General features: G+C 38.7%; 1 protein-coding gene across 1 annotated transcript in view; it reads right to left on the bottom strand.

The window, feature by feature from the left end:
- The window catches only part of THSD7B (thrombospondin type 1 domain containing 7B), a 313336-nt gene that overhangs the window by 200873 nt on the left and 95709 nt on the right, over window positions 1–16754 (bottom strand). Inside the window, 2 exon segments of the mRNA XM_072418113.1 lie at window positions 3339–3581; window positions 5939–6749. Of these exon segments, the coding sequence (XP_072274214.1) occupies window positions 3339–3581; window positions 5939–6749 (1054 nt within the window).

Here is a 16754-nt window from a genome sequence, read left to right as displayed (position 1 = left end):
AATAGCTTCGCATAGAAGGAAAACATTTTCCTGCAATAAAATGCCATCCAATACCCACTACAATGTAACTATAATGAGTACTATAAAGTATTTCCATTCTCATACTAAAGAGGAAAATATGTATACATGAATAGACACAATTAAATAAATGACCCTCTTGACAGTAAATCTGAACATATTCTTGTGAGATGAAAATAATAAATGTTAAAAAATTTATATATAGAAAATCAAACCTAATGCAGAAAATGACCAATTAGTGAGCAACAAGCCAACAATTTAAGACAAATGGAAGCAGTAAAATGGCAACTTCGAGAGACGTAGCAGAGGGAGGAAGACCGGGATTATGTAATGTGATGTGAAAATGCAATCACTTAGCGCAATGCTTTCAAAATAATTGTGACTAGCCAGTTTCTTTATTGCAGAAGGGGCAATAAATTATAACACAGGATTAAAAAAGAGAAAACCAGAATTTAGGTAAAAAATACAAATAATTTACAATACACAATGCTTTAGAAACTAAATTCATACTTTTTTGAGCCAAGGAGCCTGATTTATTAAAGCTCTCCAAGGCTGGAGGATACACTTTCATTAGTGAAGCAGGGTGATCCAGCAAACCTGAAGTGGATTTCTTCAAAGTCATTTGCTATTTGCTACCATATAGTTTGAATCCTGGACCAGATTCATTTCAGGTTTGCTGAATCACCCAGCTTCACTGATTACAGTGTATTCTCTCCAGCCTTGGAGAGCTTTATTAAATCAGGCCCAAAGTCTCCTCTCCTATTATGGAGAGAGCACGAAGCAGTTTTGCTACCTGTGCACAATGGTGTGTAATGGACAGTGGATGTTAATTTTTTTAATAAAATTCCCTCTATATAACAAACAATTAGGATTTACATCTACTTTTAGGAATTCACACAGAGCTGTTTAGTGTACATTCAGGAGAAATAAATATAACCCTAATTACCCTATATACATAGTTAATCCAGAGTATCCAAAGCAAAAAAAACCCTTCTAGAGCCTGGTTCAATTAGCTCCAACTGGGGATAAAAATTCCTTCCTGATCCTGTGATTGGATGTTCTCTGGATCAACAGTATTTGTTGTGTTTACCTTAAAACGTTAGTACCCAGTTATATTCGGTGCTTCAAGAAAAGTATCCAGCTTCCTCAGGCAGTCTATTCCCAAGTTTCACAGACCTTACTGTGAAGAATCCCTTCCTTATCCGGAGATTACATTTCTTTTCCTCCAAACACAAAGAGCGTGGCCCCTTGTTCTTTGTAATGACCTTAATGTGAATAATTGGGAAGAGAGTTCTCTATGTGGACCATCATATCGCCCCTTAAAGGTCTCTTCTGAAGGGAGAATAGATTCAGTTCAGCTAATCTCTCCTCATAGCTGTGCTCCTTTATTCCTTTCATTAGTTTAGTTGCCTTTCTCTGCACTCTCTCCAATTCCACAATGTCTTTTGCAATGCTTTGTACAGGGGCAGGATTATGTCTCCATCCTTGCAGTCTATTCCTCTTTTAATATGCGTCCTTAATCAATAAAATGTCAGCCCAGCTATGGAGTGAAACAAAGGTGCCAAAACCACTACTACTACTACTAGTAAATGGTGAAATAGGGAACCAATTTAAGTTGAGTTGTGAATGATAAACAATACCAATCATATGGTATTCTGTAGAATTCACACCGATACATGATGGATGCTAAGTGCTAGAGGGGAGGGGTGTTGCAGTACAGAATTAGCACTAAAGAATTAACATTCTCTATTGAATAAAGCAGACAGAGCCATACAGTGGCCCATCACGCTCTGAGGCCAAACTGTTTGTTCAATGTCTCACACAACAAGTTTTCATCCGTAATCAATAAGTACAATTGCTTCTTTCTCTCTCTTAACCTTTCAATAAACACATCCTTGGGGAACAGAAACAATGTTTGCGGTGGTTAATGGAGTGAATAAAATGTATTATCAGGCACTTATGGTACATTAGTCTGCCGTGACTTATATTACTATCTTAGTGAATAGAAAAGATTGCTGCCATTGACAATATTTGTAAGCTATGAAAATATGTTTGACAATTCTGAATTACTTTAAATTTCATAAAAGGAATTGGTAGCTTTTGAAATGTGTTTAAGAGATCGGTGAATAACCTTACCAGCACACAGTAATGGTTTTAAAAAATTAGATTCTTTTTCTAGTTTTTCCTATGTATGTACATGGATAGAAGGAAGTGATCCTTGCATATTATGAATGAAGACTGTGCTTCCCAAAGTGTAATTTAGCAGGGTGATTGTGCTTTACAGAATTTCACAATGCAAATTTGATAATGATTAGGAAGTGGCTTTTAAAACATCTTCCCTTTTGTCTCCACATTTCTGCAGTATGGTGTATGGGACTACATTAGTCTCTATCAACCAAAGAGTTTGCAATCCAATGACACTGCCATAATAAAACCAGTAAATCTCGTTAACTAATTTCACCAAATACAAAATATATATTTTTGTAATATGAAAGGGAACATGAACTTATAGCAAAACCCCACACAAGCAGATAACACCCCAAGTGGCAAATGGACCAAGGTCCATTGTAGTGCATACCCCATACCATAAAATATGTTACTGACATACCTAATCAGCTCACTGATAGCTATTGGATGCTTGTAAGGGGGGGGGGGGCATTCTGAACAATAATGGGGTCTTTTAGTACTCTTGAGTAAAATGCTGGCCCATAGGACACTTTTTATGGGGCTTCTTGTACATTGTATCAAAATAGGTTATCTTCAACTGGGAGCTAGTAGCAGGAGATGGCAGCCATGTTTAGGAGTAACACAAAAGTGCCAAAACGACTACTACAACTGGATACCCTTTGTTGTATGCACAACCTTGAAGCCATCCACATGGTCCCCATATTATCGGATGTTCTTATGTTATATGGGTACCGTGGTTGGCTCAGTGTCTAGAGCCTTTGCAACACTCGGGTTTGAACCTTGGCCAGGACACTCCCCACATAGAGTTTGTGGAGGGACCATGTTTTCCTCATTGTGTTTCTTTAAAGCACTCTAATTTCCCCCCATATCCCAAAAACATACTTGTAGATTATTTCATGGTCCTCTAAACTGGCCTTGAAGAAACAGGTTAACTATTGATGAGTGAGAAATAACACTGTGGCCAGTTAGGTGTTTCTGCAGCTAGTGCACATACAAGAGACACTGTTAGCTATTCTTTCCCAGCAAAATGGAAAAAACATTAGCTAAGACCAACATAGACAGTGGAGTACCCCTTTAAATGCATATGTTTTGTAATATAAAATATAAAGAGATAAAGATTAAAGGTCACCTACCCAAGACACGGTGAATGGCTTCCAGTATTACAAGTCTCAGTCTCCTCAAGCTCTGGGCATGGCTTCCCATCTCCAATCACCATATGCTTGACAGTCCTCCGTCTGCTCCGTAAACCAAGCACAGTTCCTCCCTGCTGACACGTCTTAGAACAGGAAGTCCAGTCGCCCCATACTGACACTTCACAATCTTTCGGCATAACACATGACTGGTAATGTAGGGGCATATTGTCCTGGGTGCAAATACTGAAATAATAGCATAAAATAACAATGAGTATATGTACTGCCTCTTCTTGTAACCAGACCTAACAGGGATTAGATATGTAAAAGTATAACGAGTTGTGATACATTTTGGAATTTGAAAGTTATTTTTAGTTTTATTAAATTGAGATGCCTTTGATAGATGAATGAATCTGAAGGAGTGAACGTTTTTAGGCGCACTGGGCTTGATTTATTAAAGCTCACCAAGGCTGAAGAGGATACACTTTTCACAGTAAAGCTGTGTGATCCAGCAAACCTGGAATAGATTTTTAAAAAGTCATTTGCTATTTATTAGCAAATGTTTTCAATTCTGGACCAGATCCATTCCAGGTTTGCTGGATCACCCAACTTCACTGATAAAAGTGTATACTCTCCAGCCTTGGAGAACTTTAATAATCAGGCCCACTGTGTTTGCATGTAGACAATGCTAGGTAATTCCCACATGTAATGCTGAACTTCCATGATTTGAAGTATGGTTGGGCAAACTTGCCTCTGGTTTGCTGAAATTTCACCAAATTGATCCCAGTGTTTGGGTTGATTCCTAGCCGAGTCTCTATACGATTAAAGACATTTACAGAGACAAATTCTTTCAATTCTACACAGAGTTCAGCTCAACCATCTGGGGCTATGGAGTGCGTCAGCTGTCATAGCATGCTGAATGGATTTGCTGAAGCTTAAAGCTTTAACCCAACCTCTGTCTGCCCAAAACAGTGGAACAGGCTATCATAGGGGGTGAAGTATTCTGTTGTAGAGATCTGTGAGTGTGGAGATTATTTGGAATTTGGAAGCCCCTAAATATTCACCCCTCACCCTGTGGAATTGGGGTACATATGGGTACATATACATTATAGACCCGTGACATTTCTCCAAAACTTCTAACCTGTATACATGCCATCGGAAAGTGTTCTGATCCTCTGGATTTTTTCATGTTGATGTTAACAGCAGAAGCCCCCAAATAGATTACACAAAAATCGATATATTTCTATATAAAAATAGAGATTCCAAAACCTGCTTTCCCTACTTTTAATGAACTCCTTTCCATATCATTTAAAACTTGTCTACATAGCTAGGGACCTCATGGAGACAGGAAAGAAACCAACAGCAAATGTACGCAGCTCTTTTGTTATATTTCAATTCAAATATCTTAATCAGTTCTTCAGAACTTGTCAGATATAACAAAAACCTCTCTGATAATTAGCCCAAGGTCAGAACATATTTCAAAAACACGCAATATAACAGTTATACAGTTTGAAATAGTGGTAAATCAATACGAACTCCTCTAACACAAAGGGCGAAGGCTGATGGACTAAGGCAATGAAGATTTTTTAAAGGGGTTATATAACCCAAATTGATATCTCAAAGTTTTTGGTTGATAATGGAAAGTTCAGCCATATGAAGATTTCTTATCTCTTGCGGACTCTATTCGTGAAATCTTTGCCTGGTCCTTTCCCTTGAGGTCTTTCTGATCCCAAGTCTGTATATCTTCTCTGGCAACAGTTCTTACTCCCCTTGGTGTATTTTAACTTGTATTATGGAGAACATAGAACAAAAGAACAAGTCAGGGCACACATAGGTACTGAAATCCTTCAGGTAGACAGGAATTATACAAAGTGACAGGAGCAGCACATTTGGCGTCACCTTTATCTAAAATATCACTTAAATGCCAATTAAAAATGTAATCATTTGGTGTTTATATTAGTATATTAAGAGATGTGAATGTAGGTCACTACTGTGCACATGCATGCATATATATATATATATATATATATATATATGAACTTCCACTATAAAAATTAAATTTATTGGGACAGGTGATGATCAGAACAGAAGAAGTATACTTAGTCCTCAACAGAACAGGGACAAAAGAGTATAAAATGTGTTTAGTTCCACAATAATTTATGGCCTAAATGTTTTGTGTAAGCACTCAATGTCAATGGGCATTTTGAACGTCCTCAAATGAAAGTCAGCAAAATACCATTGACTCGGTTCCTGTATTATTTTAAATGCAGTATGCCCTACTATGTGATTGAACTGTAGACAAAGCAGGTCAAATGCAGCTGCATTACCCAATACCTAAAACATACTGACTTTCCTATATATAGGACAGGTTTTAAATTATTATCTTGTTTCTCAAACAAAGGTTTCAGATGAACAGCCCTAAGAAGGGCTTTTATTGCCCAGAAACATGTCGGCTTTATACCTTTTCCAAAGAGCTTAACTCCTTTCTAATGTAGTTGAGAACTCACTATATTGATTTTTACTGCAATTTTGTAGACTGTTATACTTTAGTATAGATCAGTTTCCAGGCATACTGTATTCTAGATATGCAAATATTTTCTCACCTTAGCAAGGCATTCTTTCCATCACTTCGCATGCACTGCACTTGGCGTGTTTGATAACCAACATCGGTATCCCATCTATCAAACCCTTCTTGTGTTCGATGGCTCTCCTGCCTGAATGTACTTCTTTCAGCAGAATCAGAGCCAAAATCCAACATGGTCCTTCCACTAAAACTTATTTCCTTCAGATGAGGCAATCTACATTCACTCCATGGGCCAACCTTAAGACTGTACATATGTTCTTCTTCCCCAAAAGAGCAGAAGCCATTGAATGGACAAGGCCTCCATTCTGTGAGATTTGGACAATCTGAGCCACCGTACAAAGATGGTGAAATAACAGAACGAATCCTATACTGCAGATGTTTCCCACAATTTTTACTGCAGGTGGACCATGGTGAGAATTCCGATAAAATACAATCCTGTGGGCATGGTACTAGACACGACTGTTCGTCTGCAGGTCGTGGAGTGAAGTACTCACAGATTTCTAGAGATGTTATGGATCTATTGTTCTTGTGGACACAATTCACTTGTCTATGCTGTAAGCCTCGTTGGGCTGTGACACATTCCGAGGTTCTTGATTTTACTCCTGTTTGGGAAAATGGTACAAGAACACACAGGTCCCATTCTGTAGTCTCCCACTCAAATAGTTCCTTGTGCCAGTTGCAAATTTTAAAGCAGTTTTGTTGGCTTGCTGGTTCGTCCTCTGGGTTGCAATTTGAGATATGGGTAACCCAACTGTCCCCATGGACGCACCAAACAGACCGACTCTGTAGGCCACTTGGTCCGCATTCACCTACGCATTGACCCCATGGACCTGCAAGATAAAGATAACTTTATGAGCTTCCATCATACAAAGAAATCATAGGATAAAAGAAAAGGAACAGCAGTTTAAACAGTTATGACCTATTCCTAAGTGTAAATTCTCTCCTTTTTATGCAGTCTCTTTTTTAAGTTTCGCCCTTTTAATGGCTAACATTGAGAGAGAAAGGCCCCTTTTAAAATATGAAGTGGAGACATGCATAATTAGTGGCTCCCAAACACATACCAGACTGCTGTTATGCACCCAGTAGTGGGAAACCGCATAGCTGGCCATTGCTGTCCATTTGCTGTGATGGTACAGTTCTTCATTCAGAGAAGAAAAAGCAACCGCAGGGCCAGAAGCAACATGCATTTTTTCTGATTCAAGGAACTTTAACCCCACTGCAACTGCATGAACAAAATGGTTGTTCTTAGGAACATGGTGCTGGTAGTTTTTGGTATATTCATGGTACAGAAACATGTGTAAACATGGCTGGCTTTGTACCCCAACTACAGTAAAGCTACCCTCAAGATCAAAAGGTGCTGATTTAGTAAAGCTCTCCAAGACTGGAGAGGATAGACTATCATGGAAGAACCTGGGTGATCCACTAAACCTGGACTGAATCTGGTACAGGATTGAAAACATTTTCCATCTACTAGCAAACAATTTTAGGAAATCCCATTGAAGGCTTGCTGGACCACCCACGTTCTCCTATGATAGTGTATCTAGTCAAATCTTGGAGAGCTTTAATGAATCAGGCTCATAATGTGTTACTAATAGGATCAACGTGGGAAAATAAAGAAAACAAAAGCAACCACCACATCTCTGGACTGGTACACAGCAATATATTACAGTTTTGTTTTTGGGTTTAGATACATTGTATTTTTTTAAAGAATGCATAGCTGGATTAAATTGTTGACTTAATAATGAAACATTTAATGGGACCATAATGTCCTCTTTTTACTTTTGCCATTCCCAAAATATATCATTTTTCATCCATGAAATAAGAATGTTGGTAATAAAAGATTTTCTCAGGGCAAAACAAAAAGAAGCATTTCTGAGCACAACAGCACTCGTCATTTTCATAACATTTTTTGTTATCTGAACTTGGGGCTTTTCTTGCTCAGCAATCTTTCCACGTTGCTGTATTCCAACATGATTCAAGGTCACTCCCAGTCAAAAAACACAGACAGAATGATATTTATTTAAAAAGCATGAACATTTTCCATAAAAAAAAAAAATCTGCAGGATTATATGCGGCAAGGTAAATTGTGGCATTGAAATACGGGCTTCGCTTTTATATTTTGTTATTACGGAGATTCCATCAAAGTTGACAGCGAGTCAACGAATAATACAGTCCAAGTATTCACTTTACATTTCTGCTGCATTCATGTCCTGTGTCATAGTTGTGCAACTCTTTCTGTAATGGCAGCAGCTCTGCTTTTCTTTTAAGGTAGAAAAGCCCACATAAGGGTCCTATCTACAGCAGGAAGGTTTCAAACTGGCCACAACCAATTTCATTGCAGCATCAGCTGGCAATACCTGTTATAGGTAATTGTGTCCACAACAGGTCTAATAAAAACTCAATACAAACACATTGGAAAGGACAGTGGGACCTGATCAACACAACAGTATTTCTTTCTTGCAAAGCTGCCACCTTTTAGTGTCTCTCTGCATGGCAACATACATAAGGTTTGCAGGAGTGTGATAGAGACTTGTCATGGCAGAAGCTTCCTCCAAGAAAACCAGTTACAACAGTGGAATAATTGCCCTTGATTGCCCCAGGTAAACACAGCACATGTTCATGACCCCATTTTCAGGCTTAGACTATACTTACCAAGTACAGAAAATTCCTATTGATCCTACCAGTGTCCTTGTAACTTTTTTGTGGATTTAAATTCTATATCAAACAATGTTATACTGATTCCAAGCCAACTCATATCAACCACTTAGTTAGCTTGTTTGATCTAGCAAACCTGGAATTGATCTGGTCCAGGGATTCAAGACATTTGATAGCAAATAGCAAATGACTTTAAAGAAATCAATTCCAGGTTTTCTGTATCACCCAGCTTCACTTGTATCCTCTCCAGCCTTGGAGAGCTTTAATAAATCAGGCCCAATTAGTGGTTATTGCTGTATCAGCTTGAACCATTCCCCCCTGACCTATGGCATCAACAAGGTATTTGAATCCAGAGGAATTAATTCTTATCTCAATACCTTAGTAATGGTTGTGTGTGCAAATCCCAACACATCAGCAGTTTCTGAAATATTTTGACTTGGCACCACCAACCATGCCATGTTCAATGTCACTTAAATCACCTTTCATTGCCATTTTGATGATCAGTGTGAGCTTCAGAAGGTTATCTTGACAATTTCTATATGGCTAAATGTGTTACCTTGTTGCTATGTGATTGGTTGTGTACTTGAAAAACTGGACAGAGAATATATATATATATACACACACACACACACACACACAGATTACAATGCTTTCGTTTTCATCATACTTTATGCAGAATTATCATTGCATTGTATTTATGAAGCACAGCTGTACACCTGCTAGACAGAAGGTGAGTATATTCCCTGCAAGAAACATTATTTTCAGCTGCTGCCCAATAATCGCATTTTGTTTTTGTTTTATTCAGGAAATTAAAAACATTCTTCAAACATTTCTCCTTTCTAACTTCTTTTTCCTATTAAAACCTAATAAGACCATCTGCTCTTGGCTGTTTAAGCAGAATACCCATCTGTTTAAAAGCAATGTTTTGTTAACACCAAGTTCTACACGCAATTAATGTTACTTAAAAATACTGCCTGTGCCCAGTGAACATGACACCAGACACCTGAATACTGCACAGAGAATGTAATCTAATGACAAGGCAACCTGGAACATTATTTTAGGTTGGACTAGAGAAAGACTGTAGTGGATTCCGTACTGAGAAAAGATTCCATCTCTTCCTGGAACAAAAAAATAAAGAGGAGTTTCCAAAACATAAACACAGACAGCAACAACCCTGACTCAGTCTTCTAAAAAAAAATAAAAAATAAAGTTCATTCATAGAAATTTGTATGTGTGTGACCACAGGAGGAAGTAAAGGAAAACCTACTTGGCACAAACAACAAAAAAATCCTGGCTGAGATTCTGACCATTTCTGACTATTAAAGCATAGCTAAAAACAGAAACCTTATTGTGCTGCAGCTTACGAATACCAAGATGTGGTGGCTGAAAACATTTTCTTCTTTTTAACCTGCCAATAACACACTTCCTATCCCTGGGTGCCATCAATTATTTACTCCATTGTATCTATGGAGGAACCCATGGTGGTCACCCAAGGACAGGACTACAGAGGCATATTTTTGATTTATTTTTTTAACATAGAATAAAGGGGTTGTGCAGTGTTCAGAGATAATAAAGAAGAGGCAGAGAGCAAGGAAGTCATCAGCAGATACAATTCCTTGCAAGATCAATAGGTAACTTTTCAATTGTTAACAGATGCAACAAAACACTTATATTTGATCTGTATATTTTACAGATCAAAAGACTGTAAGAAAAGTTTATTTTTAAGGTTTACAAATCCTTTATTGCCCTTTTCCAATGGCATTCATTTACCTTCTGCCCTTCCACTTCCACATTCTTTCTGCTCAGTAGACATGCCCTATTGCTTGCCCCTATTGGCTCTTCCGTGATATGGGAAAATATGTGACTAACCCCCCACCTTTCCATGAGTTGGGGAGAGGGTGCTTAGTCCATGTACAAATCATTCAGACTGATTGGAGTGTAAGCAGGCTTTTACATAGATCTAGCCAGTGAATGGAGCATTGGAGATGCAAACAGGAGCTGAGGTCATGTACATATGTTAGATTTCTATTGCTAGAAACAATCTACAATCTTTCCTGATCATTTTCAGTGACAGGAGAATGAATGATCGCTGTACACACTACTGCTCTGTCCTGTTGGGGGGGGGGGGAGAACCCTGTTCGGACATATTTCTGTAAGTTACAGGTCTACAATTTAAAAAAAAAATTCATGAAAAACTGTATCGCTTTTGGTACAGAAATCTAGACCTCAGTGTAACGCCCAGGTGGTTAAAAAAAAATATGAATATGAATTTTTTAGGGAAATATAATGGAAAGAGTTTTCTATCTTAGTCTGCTTGTTCATCTGACTCACTGTGCGTCAGCCTGAGAGAGCCTCTCTGGCAGCTGCACGTCGAACAGATGGGAAGCAAAGGAGCGGTCAGTGAAGAAATCAACACAAACCAGCAGCGCTAAAACACCAAATTCCAAAATGCTTTGAATATTCTTTTTTGTGGGTGGGATGATCCATTAGGGGCATGCATGTATCAGATATGTCCATAGGTTTATTGAAAGCTGCACTTTGGGCAACAAAAAGGTTGCCACTTGGTCAGTCATGTATTGGACTAATTGCCAGGAATATTAAAGGGACCAAAATGCTTCCAACTGTCTCTACAAAAGAAGATAGTATATACCTACCTCTTATTGTCGCCTAAGTACAAAACTCTGCTCAGTAAAAAAAAAAAAAAAAAAATCCTTTTGGGTCTGTTGGACATCTGGGGTTGTTGATCTTGTGTTCCACCTCCCGCCCTCCCTGTGCCCAATTACCTCTCTCATCGTTCTTTACTGAAGAACATAGAAGTTACATAGAGGTAGTTGAAAAGAACCATTGAGCACGGATGGGAAGCACAAAAGACCAACACTTTCAGAAGTATTTGTTTCTTCAAAGGCTTCAGAAGAATTTTTCTCTTTACTGGAGAAACATTTGGTCTCATAGACATTCCGAGAGGTAAGTAGCTAATAGGTTGCTGGCATCTTTCCCAGTAAAGTTAGTAACCTTAACATCACAGAAGTAATAGTTTTTATAGTGTTTTGATTCCACTTACAATCTCAATAGATAAACCATAAAAAGCAGAAGGTAGAAGCTGGAAAGGAAGCCACAAATAAAAACGTGGATTGAACGGAATAACAGAAGACACCAGCGGTTTAATATCATCACCAAATCTATTAGCTCAACTTCCCAGGAGTAATAGCTCATGGGAATCAGTTGTCTTTCTGTTTCAGACTCTCAAGAACACCCTCACATAAACTAGTAATAAAGCATACATTATAAAATAAAATATAGACCACAGACAAATAGCTGGATTGAACTGGGCACCAGAAACACCGCAAGTTTAGGCTCATCAGCAGATCTAGTATGTCAATATCATCATCAGAAGTAATAGCTCATAGGAATCAGTTGGATTGTCTTCTCTGACACGTTTCACAGTCTCATGAACACCAATAAATAAACTAGACAAAAAGCGGATGTGAAAAGTTGCAGAGGTGATCACTAGTGTTGGTGTTCGAATTCGGGTTGTCCTTATATTTGACCTGAATATGGCTGTTCAAATTCAGATAGACCCGAACCCGGGATTCAACGGCGCAAATTTGTGTGTAAAAAAAACACACAAATTAAAGAAAAGAAAAAAAAATGAAAGAAAAAAGAAAAAAAATGAAAGTTAAAGTAATTTATTGAACAAGTGTGATTTGTTTTACTAACTTTTATTTTTTTACAGGTTATCTCACAATGACAGGATGATTCCTCCTGTCAGTGTGGGATCCCCGGGCACTGGAGGTTAAATGGGGACAAGTCTCCCTATTCATCACCTCTAGTGCTCTGTGATTGGCTGAGGAAAGGTAAACCCTGATGACAGCTCAAGCGTCATCAGGATTTTCCATTCCCCAGCCAATCACAGAGCACTATAGGTGAATCAATGGGGAGACCTGTCCCCCTTACCTCTAGTGCCGGAAATCTTCTCAATGAATGCGGCCGTGGCCGGCCGCATTCATTGAGAACAGTGTGCAGTCAGCGGCACTAGTGGTTAATTAACCTCTAGTGCCAGGGATCTTCTCAATGAATGAATTAATTGAGAACAGTGCACGATCCCCGGCACTAGAGGTTAAATGGGAACAAGTCTCCCCATTCAAAACCTCTAGTGCTCTCTAATTGGCTGAGGAAAGCTTTTCTCAGCCAATCAGGGAGCACTATCCCTATTTCTAGATAGGGTTTCTCTATCCAAGAACACAGGACTCCCTAGCCCTAGTAAAGAGCTGTAAGAGCATTTAGGGCAGCGGAGCTGACAACGCCGCTCCCGATTGCTCTTGCCGCCCTGTAGTATGTGTTCCTGGATAGAGTGTTCTTGGATAGAGAAACTCTATCCAAGAACACATATAACTAGTTAAGGGCTGCAAGAACAATCAGAGGAGCAGAGCTGTCAGAACTGCTCCCCTGATTGCTCTTCCAGTTCTTTACAGTCCCTAAAAATAACCCGAATTCTCCCATCATTGACTTTATTGGTGTTCGAGTTCGGCATTCGATCAACCGAACAATATCTCCTTATTCGATCGAATAGCTGTCAAATAGAATAGTGAGATATTCGACCAACACTAGTGATCACAAACAAATATCTGGCTTGAATGGGGCACTGGAAGTCACCAGCAGTTTAGGCTCATCACTAGTAGATTAACATAACAGGAGTACATATGGGATAATTGTGGTTGTGGTCTCTGACAGTTCTCCAGCTTCAGCAATACTACATGTTAAACCAAGCATAAAACAGAAGTGAATAGCTAGATTGAAAAGAACAGGATAAAACACATATCATATGAAATCAGTTGGGTTGTTTTCCTTGACAAGCTAAAATGTGACTACAGAACAGGAGAAGACACATTTTAGGCTCATCACCAAATCTAGTAGGTCATCATCACAGGAGTGAAATCTCATAGTGATCAGTTGTTTGCCTGACAATTTTTTCATGTCTCATGAACACCATTAGATAAACCACACTTAAAGTAGAAGATAAAAGCTGTAAAGGTACTCACAGACAAAACACCAGCAGAAAAGGCTCATTGCTAAGTTACCAACACAGGAGCAATAGCTCATAGAGATTCGTTGGGTTGTTTCTATGACTTTTGTTTCACAATCTCAAAAACACCATGAGATAAACCAGACATAAAGCTTTATGAGAAAGCTTTAAATGTAGCCACAGAATATTAGCTGGATTTAACAGGACACCAGACTACAACAGCAGTTGAGTGTCATCACTCAATCAAGTAGGTTAGAAAAACTGATTAGCATTGTTTATCTCCTGATCAGCCAGAGCTTGAAGTGTCTGCATTGACTGGAACAAATGGTTGATGGAATACAGGTTGTGCTTACACATCCAAGAACACTCTGTGATTGAGCCTGGTGAGCTACGTAAGTCTTAGATATCCCAAAAGTGAGATCTCTCTGCCATAGTTCCCAATTTTTTTCCTGTCCACCTGGTCTTTTAGGGCATTTCTGTTATATAATGTCCAATATAAATTTATACAAAACCCAAATGGCACAACAGAGCCACTTTTATTGAACCCATGTGCTCATATGTAAATGTCCTAAAAATAATGCTTAAATCTGCACCATCTGCCCTGCATTGCATTCTGTCCGGCTTGTGCCTTTGAAACTCAAGTAGTCTTCAACCATCTTGGTTTATCTTCCTGCTCAGAACTAAGATGCCCTCCTCATCCTTCCCTGTGCCTTCATTCCCTTTTTCATCACTATAAAGGGATAGTATCATTAGGCACACCTATCGAGTTTAATACCTTTTCTAATTACACTGGTGATGCCTCCTTTCTAGGGCTGCCCAGAGCCTCCGGAAGGCGCAAGGATTCACTATTCCATTATCCTCACACCAGGCACAGGTATTACATTAACTAGAGAGATGCCAGTTTAGTAGAACAGCTAATATTCCTGCCAGCAGCCCTTCCAGCTTCACAAACACAGACACAATTGTTAATAGTTTATGTGTAGAGATCTAAACAGCTCTACTCTTATGCCAGTCACACATACATCAGTTTTGCATTGATCCCTTCAAATACAATTTGATTTTTAATCACATTCAGTATGGAAGCATTTTTTGTGATAGTGGCACACATGTGCCTGCTGCATTGTTCAGTTGAAACCAAGTTACAATGTTGAAATGTCCCTTTGATTTATTTATGTATTTATTTATTTTGTATGCTCTAAAAAGATTGGATTCAAGATCCTATTATACTTCAACAACGTCCTTATAGAGGCCACAGAGTAGAAAAATCTGTCCCTGCCAACATGCTGAAGAGTGAGAACCATGATTTCTGTGGAGAAACAGCGTTCTCAATGCAGAATTCCAATACGTGCCACACTTAGCAATCTGCAAAGCTCCTGTACCCTGCTAACTGGAGCACTCTAGCTGAAAAGGGAACAAGACATACTTCTTCAGAGGGACCTCTTCTTCTACACAGATACCAAAGGGTTCTTTTTTGTAGACAGCTGGCAGGGGACTGCTTTGGAATAAAAATAAATGAAAGCTCCTAAGGTATTTACAATACATCTTACTTTTCCAATGCAGACCCATAGCTCAATGTGTGGAACCTAAAGATGCCACTCCTTGAATTGACAATAACATATATACTTCAAATAATGTGGGTTACCCTTTAAACATTTGGAATTACTGGCGTCATATTCCAAAATCACACCATCACATGATTTAATGTATACATGTCCTATATTGAGCAGTACTGGTCCAACATGCCTCTGTATTTAGCTACTTATTAAACTAGAGTTCTGTTTTAAAAATGTACAAACCTTGGAAAATATAATTGACTAAAACCTGTTATAGACTCCCTGAGAAAATACAGAGTTAAGTATATTTTGCAGTAAAGTGAGACCTTCATTTCGCAAGCTTTAGAATATTTTGAACCAGGGTCCTGTGGCACCCCAGGGATCCCCAGAGGTGGCTATGGATTCCCTAAAATGTGCTTAACTAACATCATATTTGATGACATCCACATAGTATTAGGGCCAAAGCCATGTGGAAGGGCAAGTTACATGACAATAGTGATCTTTAGGTTGTGTGGTAGGGTGGTCTCTGATGGAGAATCAGTCACTGGCATTAAAAAAATGGACCTGGAAGATTCTCCACCTAGCAATGCTTGTTGAATGCCAGATTCACTGCATTATAAATAAACCACTAGGATCTTCTCCTTAATGGTATGTAATTTTCTATTGTAGTTTTGGAGTAATGAGTTGTTTTCTATTGCTTCTCAGATTTACAAGCACTTTGAGATAAATCAGACACAGAGCAGAAGATGTAAAGGTGGTCAAAGACAAATAGGTGGACTCAGAGGGGGCACCAGAAGAAAACCAGCAGCTGGATCTCATCAACCAATTATGTCACTGAATAAAGCAAACAAGCTAGTGAATATGTTGCTTTGCCTTGCATCATAGGCCAAGCACATTTTTTTTGCAGTTCATGCTGCATGCACTAAGCAAACACAGAGGAGAAAGACTATCACAACAACAGGAAAACATGATGTTTTTTCAAGTGAGCCTATAAAGTGGCTTTGATAATAGGGGTTAGAGTATTTTTAAAATCTGTTGGAGAACACTTTGAGCTGAACCATAGATTGTGTTTATGCCAGTCACAAGAACAATGATCTTTAAAAAGTGTAACATATTGAATATGCAATCACACGAGGCGGACAGAGACAAGACAACGAGTATTGTAGCATGAAATGTGTTTACCATTGAAAGTGGTAAAATCGATGCTTTTAGCATTAGATCACAGCCAATTGTGAGCCTCAACTTTCTTCCCTCTTTAATGAAACCACAATTGATTTTTCTTTTCATCCCTCTGAATCAAGGCCTCAGAGCAATTTCTTTTTTGTCGAAGGTTCTCACATTTAATTTGGATGGATGCTGAGGGGAGAGCACTTATAAATCAGCCCAAGAGAGCACTTTGGCTGGATGAAGTACCGTTTGTGCGCTATATATAAATATGAAGTATTTAGTGTTTACATAGAAAAGCTGAACAGGCAGCCTAATAGCTATACAAGACAGGTTGGATAACTGCTATAGAACTACTCCAAAAGGTCTTCCATTACATTAGCTTTTGCATGAGATATAAAAGGCTAGAGAGTGTGACTTTACTCATAGCATCATCAAAT

This window comes from Pyxicephalus adspersus, chromosome 7 (genome assembly GCF_032062135.1).
Source record: "Pyxicephalus adspersus chromosome 7, UCB_Pads_2.0, whole genome shotgun sequence".
In the NCBI taxonomy this organism is placed as follows: Eukaryota; Metazoa; Chordata; class Amphibia; order Anura; family Pyxicephalidae; genus Pyxicephalus; species Pyxicephalus adspersus.
This window is presented reverse-complemented; position numbering and strand designations above follow the sequence as displayed.